A 13720-nucleotide genomic window follows, 5' to 3' on the forward strand; every position below is an offset into this window, starting at 1 on the left:
CTGCTCAGGCTATCCAGTACTCATGCCACTAGTCAAACACAGGTGATCGGGGATGCATTCAGGAATTTATCTCTCTACACCATAGGGCTGGGGCCAGTCAGTCTACTGTTTAGACCTCCTTTGCTGTAAGGTAATCACAGCGTTGTCTTGGGGGATGCATTCAAGAATTTATCTCTGTACACCACATGGCCGGGGCCAGTTAGCCTACTGTTTAGAGCTCCTTTGCTGTAGGGTAATCACAGCTGTGTCTCTTGATTATGAGAAACTGGCAGTCACTTCTGTCAGTGGGAGAAGGCAAGTGGAAAATTGTAGGATATATTTCCATTGTGTATACTCTCATTACACTTTTACAAATATGAAATGACAAATCATGAATGCTCCTTATTTACTGACTCTATATGAATGGAACATGCTCTTCGATGTCTAAAGACCTTGATAGCTGTACATCTAGTTGTTATATTCAGTGTATAAGTTAAATAATAACTATATTTGTATTTTGTTAGCCTCGTATAGGATCCTTATCAGTTCCACAAATGGAGACAAAAGAAATTTACCCTGTACGTATTCCAAGTGGGCAAGGAACGGACAACTTCTCAGGAAGTGGTAAGACTGGTAGTCTTGTTATGCTATTTATTGTTTATGTTAGCCCAAGATTCAAGACTCTTTTATTTTATTTTATTTATTTATTCATTCATTTATTGTCTCCCAGTGCTGCTGCCTGCCATTATCTGTTTCCTAGAGCCCCTCATCTACCATCTACTGCATCTTCACTGAGAGCTGTTCCACTTGCCTCTTTAGATAGGACCTGTAAATGGGAAACCTTAGTATAAGTAGTCAGTATAGCTTTGCAAAGGGGAGATCCGGCCATTAGGGTATGGTGCTATTCTGACAGCTGCGGAATACATTTTTGGTATGGCTTACCCACTGTCCCTCCCATTTCAAAATGTGCATTATACATGCAGACAGCTCTAGATTACCGTCTTTAGTCTTCACCATGAACTGCTAGCCCTTGGCTGTCCCTACTCCCTCCGCAGGATAGGTGAGCTGGTCAGTCTGCTGTATTCCTCCATCTGATATCTCAGGGATCAGGTTCACCAACTGAATCCAAGTACCTGTGCTGCTGTCAGGGCTCCATCTTCTTGTTCGACAGAGCTGGGTTTGGTGTCATGAATCTTAAAAAGATTGTACTGAATTAAGTTATACTACTGCTTATTAACTAACAGTATTTTATTTAATCAGCTAACACATCATCATTCAGGTTTGATGTTCTACTTTTGTTTGTAAAATATTTGTAGCAATTTAGTAATGTAAAATTGGGGTTTTACATCATAATTTCATAATTGTAGGACTACTGGTATTACTATTCAGCATAGTAGGACATCACATACTCACCAGAATGAAATAGCATGCTTTTAAACAAGGTAGCTGAATTACAAATGTTTATGCTACTGCACACATTTCAGCTACTTTCTGTAAGTTCAGAGTGGAATTATGCATACTACATGACGTTTCAAAGTTCTTGGGTATATTTTTACTGAGGTTATGTGGATGGCTTTGAAGTTTGTGTTACGGAACAGTAATGCACTGTGAGTAAATAAAGATGGTAAGTTTAAGACATGACTTAAATAAACTTCTTGTTATGTGTTGAGGTCATTGATCGCTACCTTCTTCAGCAGGTAAAATTGTGTTTGTGTCGTAATGCTCCATGACTACCTTCTTTTATCTTTCTCTACTTTGGGAGTAGGAGTCGATAAAATGTTCATACTAATCCATGACTATATAATGTATGACAGATCTTCTAATAAATAGATCCATCACCGAACACACCGTTCCATCCCTGTGGAAAACCTCATATATCATACCACTCCACAAAGGTGGCCCCTCCTTAGACCTTTCCAACTATCAACCAAATGCAATTATCTCACCCCTCTCTAAGATCCTAGAAAGATGTATTCATCACCAGTTCCTCTCCTGTCTCCTCACCAACAACCTTCTCTCCTCAACCCAACATGGATTTCGCCCATCCCACAGCACCATCACTGCCCTACTCAAATTCACCAATACTATAAACTCCCACAGGAATCTAGGTAAATTTGTCTCAGCTACCTTCCTAGATTTATCCAAGGCATTCGACATAGTCTCACGTAATAAACTACTGCCTTGCCTGTCTGACCTCAACCTTAAAAAAACCACCCTACTCTGGTTTAAAAGCTGTTTAGATAACCGCCAACAATCCATCAAATTGCATAACTCTCTACCCCCCCCCCCCACTCCCAACCTCCTTAGGCATGTCACAAGCATCAGTCCTAGGACCCCTTTTCTTTAATATCTTCACAAACCAACTCCACTCAACTACCTCTAAAGCCGACAAAGTCCAATATGCTGATGACGCAACTCTCATATGCTCTGTACCCAACATCCAGCTTCTCCAACAAAAAGCCCAAGAAGCCTTCTCTGAAATAGAGAACTGGCTTAACAACTCACTACTCATATTAAATCCAAAGAAAACACAACTAATGCTGTTCCACTCTACTAAAATGAGCAACCTTACCTTCTGTATACTCTCCGCCAGCAAAACCCAAATCACCCCTGTCGCTGAGGCTAAACTCCTAGGAGTTACCATTGAACAACAACTCAAATTCACAAAGTACATATCAACAACCATCACTAAAGTCCACAAAAAGCTAGTTTCCCTCTATCGCTGTAAAAGTTATCTAATCACCAAATCTCGAATTGCAATAGCCAGGACCCTCCTCCTATCTACTCTACTTTATGCATCCCCAATTCTAACTAATCTTTACAAAACTGACCTTAACTAACTTTCCATCTGTCACAGCAAAATCGCTAGATTCGCTACCAATGCCAAATCATGATCCCGCCACTGCCTTTCCCTACAAGCCTTGCACTGGCTTGAATTTCTGAACCTATTACGGTACAATCAACTCAGCCTAACTCATCTAATTCTGTACTATCCCAAGAAAACCCCTGACCTGACTGGCATGCTGAACTTCTACAGTTCAAATAGACAACCTCGGTACTCCAACAAAGCCTTAATTGAAACTATCCCATGCAAAAACAACTCCTGGTAATCACTATTTGCCCACAAAATATTAAATATGAAACAACCTTCCCTCTGACTTCAGACTACAAAGCTCCACACCCTCCTTCAAAAGTCTTCTTAAAACATCTCTTCACCAACCATCTCTGCAACTGTAATTGACCTCCTGAAACCTCGGCCACTCACTATTTCTACACCCCATCTGTCCTGGAAGACATAAACAACACCAGGTAACTATACCTGTCCATGTGTGAGCAATAACCTATACATGAGTGTATGTACATGTGTGTATATATATATATATATATATATATGTGTGTGTGTGTGTGTGTGTGTGTGTGTGTATATATATATATATATATATATATATATATATATATATATATATATCCACACACACACACCCAGAAATAACAATTACCCTTCCCATTCCTCTAACCTTTCATCCCCCTACAATGCTCTTACATTTTTCACACTCAATGCCCAGAGTCTCAACAACAAAGCACATCAGTTTCAAGCATGGCTAAGTCATAACCAACCTGACATTGTAGCCATCTCTGAAATGTGTCTCAAACCCCACATCTCTGATTCTGAAATCCTACCCTCTGGATTTCACACACTTAGATGTGATCACCCAAAGAAAAAAGGCGAAGGCGTTGCATTAATCTATTCCAATCTACTTACCTTAATTCCCCTATCAAACCCCATTCCTAAATTCACCAGTGCAGAACTAACAGTCGGTCTATTTAAAATGAATAATCCCAAAAGCCTCTGTATCATCGCCCTTTATATCCCACCCAGAAATAACTTCTCAACCCTTGAAGACATACTCCAATGGGCCTCAGCTGAAATTAACCTTGAAACTTATGTACTAGGCGATGTAAACATCGACTGGAATAAAATCAACAGTCCCATACCCTCTCTGTCCATTAACCTCTTTAACTTTACTCAAGTAACCCACTCCATCACCAGATCCAATAAAACAAATCTCCCAGGATCCACTCTTGACTGGATCTTAGTCACTCATCCAAATAAAATTACCAACTCTGGCACCATCCCTGACTCTATTAGTGACGACCTCCCAGCTTTCATTTACCATGCAACCACCTCCCATCCACATCAACATCAACATCAATATATTCAGACCAACAACCTTAGTAAATTTGACCCCAAAACCTTCTCTAACTATCTCAAACAAATGAATTGGAACATTCTAAAAACCCTTCCACTCGATAAAGCCATAGACCGCTTTAATTCTACTTTCCTAGACGCTCTAAATTCCCCAGTTCCACCAAGGAAAAAAAGAATAAAAACTATAACTGCCCCTTGGCTAACCAAAGGAACAAAGCAAATTATGCATCAAAGAGACAAATTCTGGAAGCTTTACCAAAAAAGAATAAACTTCCCCAAACCCTTCTCCAATATACACAGCTCCGTAACTTTGCAAAAAAACAAATCTTCAAAGACAGAAAGTCCTTCTACACTAAGCTCCAGTTCAACCATCCCCAAAACCCTAGGCTTTTTTGGAACTCCATAAACTTACTCCTCAACCCAGGCTCCAAAAATAACCCCTGTCCTGACCCACGTAAATCTGACCTCAAATTAGCCTCACTATTCAACTCTTTCTTTATAGAGTCAATATCCAACCTAACGAAAACTTTTCCCAACAACGACCCATCTCTCCTACATTCCACCTCAAAGTCCTGAAATAATTTCCCACCTATGTTTGAGCTTAAACCTGTCTCCACTAACTACATAAAAAGACTTCTATCCAAACTTAAACCCTGCTCCAGTACACCTGACACCATCCCCTCTTCCTCTCTCAAGTCTGCTGCCGATGGTATAGCTCTCCCAATTAGTATCCTAATTAATAGATCCATAAATAAATCCCATGTCCCTAAACTCTGGTGTTCTGCCTTTATTCTTCCTCTCCACAAGGGAGGCAAAAACACTAACATTTCAAACTTTCATCCTATAGCTCTACTCTCTCCAATCTCCAAAATCCTAGATAAACGCATCCACCTCTAACTTATGCTTTTCTGACTAAAATCCAACTTCTTACCCCTACCCAACATGGCTTCCAACCAGGTCATAGAACCATAACAGCTCTACTCTCATTCTTAGAAACTGTCAATCAAGTCAGAGATTCTGGGAACTTGGTATCCACAGTGCTCCTGATCTCTTTAAAGCATTCAATACGGTTTCCCATAAGCACCTCTAAGTCACATCTCAAACCTAAATCTCTCCCAAAACACTCTTTCATGGTTCTCAAGCTGTCAGATAGATCTCAGGCTGTGAAATGGAAAAAAGGCAATTCAGCTTTCTTACCCAGCCGTACAGGAGTACCACAGGGATCCATCCTCGGACCAATGCTGTTTAATATCTTTATCAATAACTTTCACTCGACTGTTCCTAATGCCAATGTCATCCAATATGCAGATGACTCTACACTTGTCTGCTCTGCCTCTAACCTCCCTGAACTCCTATCTAAAACTCAGACTTCCTTCTCAACTACTGAGATCTGGATGCGCCAAAATCACCTTTCCTCTCAATGCTAACAAATCTAAAATACTACTATTCACACCCTCAAATCTTTCTCTTTTGATAAAAATTCCTTCCAAGTCCTTAGCCAAAGCAACTCTCTGATCAAAGTTGTTCCCTTTGCCAAACTACTCTGTGTAACTATAGAAGAACACCTCAAGTTCGACATCCATATTCAGCAAAATATAAAGAAAACTCACCAAAAACTAGGTATGCTATACAGGAACAACCACTTCCTCTCTACTTCTACCAGGCATACTCTGGCCTCCTCTTACCTCCTTCCCTCCCTTCTGTATGGCACCCCACTATTAACTAACCTATCCTCTTCCATCACTTCTAAACTTGAAAACTATTATAACAAAATTTCTAAATTTGCCACCTAAGACAAACATTCCACTCATCACTGTGTTACCCTCCAATCCCTCAATTGGTTAGAATTCACAAATTACCTGGACTTCCTCCAGCTCACTACATCACACAGACTAATATTTAGTCCATTCAAATACCCCCCTCTAACTAACATCCTTCCCCCATACACCCCAAATAGAACTCTCAGATCTGAACACTAAAACTTAATCACTGTCCACAAACCTAAACGTCCTGCTTGGACAACTTTTCCTCTCCTTCTCCTTAGGTAAGAAATGGAACTCTCTCCCTTCCACGCTAAGGACACTATCTGTGCTGTATTCAGACATGCACATAATACATAGACATAATTATGTATGTACTTTCTTAAATCAGTGTAAGAAAATCCTTTATAAATGTTGTACATGCCATACAACACAATGAGCAGTGGGGATGTTTTCCAGAAAATGCTATTTGTTTAAATAGGTTATTAGCAGCGGATTTGACTGTATAGTTAGAGGCAAACATCTGAAGGGTTTCAAGACATTTCACATTAGTAGCAACAGCTGTAATCATAGTGAGAACTGGCCTCACTGCATATATCTGCAAAGGCTGGTCAAGACTTTGTCACTGAACACTTGGAGCGAATGGAAACTGATACTGTGCTTCACTTCCACTGTATTGAAAAGTGTCCTCTTCTAAGCATTTAGAATCCTTTGTTTTTTTTTCAGTTCTGCAAGAAGACTTTACTTCCAACTCCCTTTCCAGATACATACACAACACCATAATTACAAGCCATCAAGCTTCCTCAAATATTGTTCCTTGACTATGGGAAGAATCTATTCTTAGAGCTGCATCATTGTTCTAGCATAGTGCCGTGCATTGCTCTATCCATTCATGTAGTCTTTATGATTCTTTCCAGTGATGCAACACTCACAAGGTTGATGTACATACCTTTAGAATTTGAAATTGCAAGTCTTAAATATGCTTCCTTCTCAGATGATTCAGCTTAATGCCCTTTTCTTCTTAATTAGAAATGGTAATTTTGCTTTCATTTAGAAAGCTGCTACTCATCCTGTCAGCTGGTGATCTTTGTGTTCCCACTTCCAACATTTTCATAGGTTTATAGGTTGGTACTAGGCTATCAGCCCTAGGGCCTATACAAGCCTAGCCATGACAATTCTCTGGATATTTCTTCCCACAATATTTACTTCCCTGGACCCCTGTCTAGCAGGGCGACTGACATGATCCCCAGGATGAATTTCCTATCTCCCATCCATTTTGCAAGGTGAGGTTTGATTTCAGCCATCCTGTCTAGTAAGACCTGAGGCCAGTAGCTTTTCCAAGGAAATTGTGCTATCTTTAACTTGTACATTTACAACCAGTAGCAATATCACCTTTAGGCACCAGAGAACCCTGCAGTTGCTGGGACCCCCCTGGGGTGCCCCCAACCACAGCAAGTTTTTTTATCTTGATATTTTGTAACATTTTTGTCAAACCTACAAAAGCTAGTACAGCAATCTTGTATACTTAATAAACCAGGTGGATAATAATAAATCTTATTTATGTCTCCTTTAAAATTCAAGGATATCTCTGGTTATAGTAACAGCATTTATTGAAGTAACAGTCTTCACAATTCCATTAAATATATCACCACTGACATAGTTAAACCCTGCTAGTGACCATTCTGTCCACTAAAACTAACAACATAGCCACCTTTAGGTGCCTGCAATAGCTGTGGCTGCAGGGGGTCCCCTCACTCATCCTTGACTGTGTGGTGACCCCACAAAAACTGTTGTTGGTTGGAGAAAAATGAGGGGAAAAGAATGTATTTATTTTCTGATTACGATCTTATACCTGAAAAGGACTTTGATGTGACCCTATTAGGATAACGCTGGTAATGAACATGAGCGAGGGAAGCACTAGAGAAATCAGCAGCCCAGAGTTACTAATCTTAGCGAGCGGTTTGGATTTTTAGAAGAGCTGTTGCTCCCAGTCTTTTTTTTTTTTTCTAAATCTTTATTTTATTTTCATGATTCATATTGTGAAACATAATACCAGCAAATGTTTAACTGGGAATAATCAGTATACATAGAGAGAAAAAGCCATTTGTCATTCCAGTAATCAGCAAGTATTCTTAAGATTCATTTTCTCAGTATGAAGAGGAGGAAAAAACAGAGAAGGATAAACGTACATATAAGAAACTTGACAATGTTAACACTTTTAATACAAAATATTGTTGATGCTCCCAGTCTTCAGGGATGGGTTCTGTTTCAGTGAGTTTTATAAATATTGGCAGAACACCAGATACTACAACACTCAATTTCTTCGCTGAAGAATTCTACCAGGTGCCAACAATAATAGCAGAATAAGAGCTCATAATCAGGAACATGTTTTAAATACTGTATTTCTGTAATTCACTTAAAAAGTCAATAGAATAACAACTTTTGCATCAACATGCATTTTTTGGACAATAAGAAATAAAAAAAACTCTGATATCTGGATTTATTGACTGCCTGTAATCCTGAGTGATTTACCAGCAAATCAAACTTTTTATGAAGGACATGGCTAAATTATGTGGCAAAATCTGGGAAGGTCTGTGAAATCAGGAGCAGTAACAGGTATGCATTACTCCTCAATGAGGTAAATAAAAGTGACTTACTCCTGCTACTGTTTGACAACAGCTAAACAACAATCACTGATCTAGTGTGGCAGTACTAGTGTTGCACACTGTATTGCTATTTTCTGAAATAAGTGCAAAAGTAGTATTGCTTCCACGTCTGTGTGTGTGTGTGTGTGTCTGTTTTTTTTTTTTTTTTTTTTTTAAATATCACTGATTTTTATTTGTGCACACACCCAATAATGGCAGGACACATAAATTATTCTTCTGGGTATCAGTAAAAAATGCAGCTAACAAATAATTATATTTCAAAGCAAGACATATTATATATCACAGAACATTCAGACACTTAGATCTTCTCCAGACTGTATAAATGGATAATCATCCTTGACTGTTTGGAGGGCCTCACAAAGGCTGTTGCTGGTTGGAGAAAAAATTTATTAATTTTCTGATTGCACTCTGTAACCTGAACAGGGCTATGATATGACGCCATTAGGATAAAGCTGATAATGGCCTCTGCGCTCAACCACACCCATTCTAAAACCAGCACTGCTCAGATGTGTATGTATACAGAAAGCTGCTCTTGGTTATGTGTCAGGGGCATACCTCTCAACCGTACTGAATTTCTCAGAATTTCCTGGTTCTGAGGCTAAAATAATGAGGTGCCATGAATTCCTGAGTGGCCTCTTGAAATTATGATTTTAGACATTGCCTGACACCCAACTGCCAAGTTTCAGCTGAAATGTTTGCATGTTGTTAAGGAAGTGTAGAGAGCTCCTCAAAGGCACTGGGGAGGTCCAAAGTTTTACCTTATTGCTAAAATAATAACAGAATAATTAGCAGTGAGCGAGCGTTCATTCTCATTTGAACACAAGGCAGGTACTAAATACAAGAAAAGTAAGCAAATGTTTCACTGTAAATGCTCAAATATTCCACAGTTAACCACACCAGACCAATAAATGACATAACAGCCTCTCTTTCACATTCACTCACAAACACACACACGCATGCATATCCGCATGCAGCACACACAGTGCCACGCATGATTAAGGTATTCCCGCGTAGCCCAGTATTACCGTTTATGAACTTCCCATTACATAGCAATTACTTTAAGAATGCAGATGGTTTAGTTTTGTTTTAATCTAAGTGACTGACATCCCAAAAGGTACACTGTAAAACCAATACGTTTCTGTTATGAACAGTGACACTCACTGGGCCTGGTGCCCTAACCAACTGATTCCTGTGCAGTTCTACAAAATGGTTCTGTTACTGAAGACACCGAGGGGTAAGGGAGGCAGTCGTGGCATAGTTCACTGTAGCCAGTGTGAAGTTTTTATGAGATTGGCGTGATTATCTAAATATACTTACAACTGTGAAGTACTTCTAAGACTTGAACTTGAAAGTATGGATAAAGATGCACAAACCAAGAAACACTCAGAATAGGTAAACAAAGGACCGGACTCCAAAATTCCATGTAATAATTTTATTCTTCAGCAACCATTAAAATATAAAGTGAGTGCTTTCATCCATCCAACCATTTATGGACTTTTTCGAACATTGTAACCTGACTCCACTTACAATAAATATCCTGTCTAATCAAGCCATTTCTGTCAAGACTCATCAGTGCCCCCCCACCTCAAATTCTTAAAGGAAGATGGATTCTTATAGCGTGATATAAAACAAAGGCCAATATATCCAAAAAGTGTTTTTGGCAGGTATTAAAAATAAAAGCTGCAAAACAATGCGCATTACAATACTCAATAATTAAACCAATCATACATATTAAGCAACCAATTAATCTAGACTAGAGTACAGATTTTACTGTAAACATGTATGATGTAATAGTCTCTCTCTGTCTCTCACATTCACTCACAATCACACACACACAGGCATGCTCACGCGCACATGCATATATGCACACAGCACACACAATGCCATGCATGGTTAAGGTATTCCCAAGTAGCCCAGTGTTACTGTTTATGAACTTCCCATTACATAGCAATTACTTTAAGAATGCAGACGGTTTAATTTTGTTTTAATCAAATTGACTGACATCCCAAACGGTACACTGTAAAACCAATAAGATTCTGTTACGGACACTGACACATTGGGCCTGGTGCCCTAACCAACAGATTCCTTTGTGGGTCTACAAAATGGTGCTGTTGCTGAAGACACCGAGGGATAAGGGCGGCAGTCATGGCATAGTGGAATTTTTATGAGGCGAGTGCGATTATCTAAATATAATTATAACTTTGAAGTACTTCTAAGACTTGAGCTTGAAAGTATGCATAAAGACACACAAACCAGGAAACACTCAGAATAACTAAATGAAGGACCGGGCTCCAAAATTCCATGTAATAATTTTATTCTTCAATAACCATTAAAATAAAAAGCGAGTGCTTTTGCATTCCAGCAATTTATGGACTTTTTCTTAAACATTGTAATCTGAATGCACTTCCAATAAATATACCATCTAATCAAGTCTTTTCTGTCAAGACTCATCAGCTCCCTCCAAAAACTTTTTTAAAGGGATATGGATTCTTATAGCATGATCTAAAATAAAGGTCAATATCCAAAAAGTGTTTTTGACAGGTATTAAAAATAACAAAAGCTGCAAAAGAGTGTGAATTACAACACTCAATAATTAAACCAGTCATGCATATTAAGCAACATGTCTACAATTAATCTAGTGTACAGAAGTTTACCGTAAGCAAGTCGTGACTCTTATAGTAATAGTTACAATGAGCATAATGAAGGAATGGAATATGATGTTCATTCTCTATCTACAGTAACTTCTTCTCTTAACTTCTTTAATGTGGACATAAAATATCTTTTGCACGTTGACATACCCTTGCTCCTACAGTTAATGCATCCTTTTTAAAATCACTACCATTTAAGGGTACAAACATGCATTATTAAAATAACTGTGATAAGGGTACATGCATGATTAAATAATAGTTCTAAGCCCATACAAAGATTCTGTTCAGAAATATCAGAAAGTTGTCTTCTCTGTGACTTTCTTTTATGCTGTTAAGATAATTTTAAAGGAAAGTGCTATGATTTTTAATGCTGGTAGGTTAAGAGATATCATTTATGTTTCTTCAAGAATATTGAATGGATGACAGAGCTAATTAAAAAAACTTAATTTTTTTCATACCCCCTAATTCTGCAGTGTCTATTAACTATTTACATATCAGGAGTACTGTTGTTTATTGGTGAGCAATCATGCAGCAGTGAGCACGTACGTTTTCTGTATTTTTTTATATTTAGTACATCATGCAGCATTGAGCATGTATGTTCTGTATTTTATTTTTTTTGGTCATGTATTTAGTACATAACTGTGGTTTACATTGCTTAGTGAAACTGATGTATTTTTTAAAGTTAAACTTTCTGAAGTCAAGTAAATGATAACTATACTACAAAAGATGGTCAAAGTCGGAGGTGCAAAATTTGTGTTGCTGTCTAATTACGGTGATTTTTTTAACAATTTAAGAATGTATGTAGTAAGAAAATTTGCATTAATACGCATCAGCTAAGAAAGGTATTTTTAAATAAATAAGTTTTAACTATAAGGTTTGGTATTATTTAATGACTTCATGTAGTCCTTTTTGGTAGTTGTCACAAAATCGAGTTTTAGAATACCACAATCTTTTGCTGTAAAATTGTGGACTCTTATTTATTTATTTGTTTATTTTATTTTATTTTACATTTGTTGACCGGGATAGTCTAACTGGATTTATGTCCATTTTCAGTAGAGTCCCGGGGAGATAAGCTCCAAGAGATTACAAACTACTAATATACTAGTTATTATAACTATAACTAGTTATACAGTTAAATACTACAAATTTTAAACAGTTCAGGAATCTTCACAGTTTATACAAAAAACATGTTACAAGCATTAGATAAGATATTTTAGACTTTACGTACAAGACTTCATTAGTAACTAGAAAGTAATTGTTAAACAAATGCATACTTCAAGTTTCAACAGTTCAGCAATGCTCACAGTTTAAACAATACTTGTTGCCTGCCTTAGGTAGGATGCTTTAGAATTATATGCAGAAGAATTTAACTAGGTATTTTAAATTATCTCTCTTAGGATAAGATATGTTTTTGCCAAGTATAGGCCTTGATCTAAAAAGAGACAGATAGAGCAGGAATTAGGTCTTAACTCATTCACTCAGAAAAGGCTGCCTACTTAATTCCACCATAGGAACAACAGTGCAGCCTTAGCTCATTTTCAGAAAATCCATTTGTAATACCCTACAGAAAACAAATGTTCATAACTCTTTAACTATAAGAGCTAGACAAAAATGTAAATGCAAAAGTTGTTCAGCAGACACTGACCTTTCCAACAGTGTAAATGTTGATGGCGCATATCAAAGTCATTATTAAATATCTGGCAAGGAATGTCGATACTGTGCATATTTTTACTTTTTTGGAAAAGCAAAGCATAATATCTTGGTCAATGTACCATGCAGACCTATACAATTTGAATTTAATTTGTTAGTATGAATGTCAGCTTTAAAATGATACCTTAACCATTACTGTGTGATGCTCCTTTCTTGAGATATTCACAGAAATATGATTAATATATTATTTCTCATAATTGATAGATAAACCAAGCATAATATCTCATCACCTGTAACAGACAGAACCTACATATCAGTGTAGAAGTTGTACATCTGAATGTCAGCTTCAAAATGATGCATCATTTGTGTGATCACCATGCTCCCTTGCAAAGATATGGGCATAATAATGAGAAGTATTGGAAATGTATAATTTTCATAATCGTACAAGACTAAACAAACTGTGATATCTGTGCATGTGTAAAGTGCACAGACACAGTTCTTTTACTATGTTGTAAGGAGTAACACTGTCTTCAAAACGAGGTATTACTTGGCACACTGACATACACCCTTGCAAAGTTATTTACCAAAATATGAAAATAAATCATAATTTCAATAACCTAAGTCCGAAACAAACTTTGATATCTGCACATGTGTCCAACATACAGGCACAATTATTTTACCATGTTGGAACGAGTAATACTGTCTTCACAATGAGGTATTACTTGGCACATTCAGATTCTCCCTTGCAAAGTTATTTACCAAAATATGAAAAAAATCATAATTTCCATAACCTAAGTATGAAACAAA

At 37.6% G+C, this 13720-nt stretch overlaps 1 protein-coding gene across 3 annotated transcripts in view; it reads left to right on the plus strand.

Moving 5' to 3' along the window:
- Nucleotides 1-13720, plus strand: part of CCHR3.PART0H10orf67 (chromosome chr3.part0 C10orf67 homolog) — a 2394588-nt gene that overhangs the window by 2189740 nt on the left and 191128 nt on the right. For 2 of the 3 annotated variants that reach the window (XM_044064557.1, XM_044064559.1), the window contains one exon: nt 504-603. In XM_044064557.1, coding sequence (XP_043920492.1) covers nt 504-603 — 100 coding nt within the window. Of the gene's footprint in view, nt 1-503; nt 604-13720 lie in introns of those variants that run through there. The other variant, XM_044064558.1, reaches the window with a different exon arrangement.

The sequence above is a fragment of the Protopterus annectens genome, chromosome 3.part0, assembly GCF_019279795.1.
Source record: "Protopterus annectens isolate FY-2018-M chromosome 3.part0, PAN1.0, whole genome shotgun sequence".
Classification (NCBI taxonomy): Eukaryota; Metazoa; Chordata; order Ceratodontiformes; family Protopteridae; genus Protopterus; species Protopterus annectens.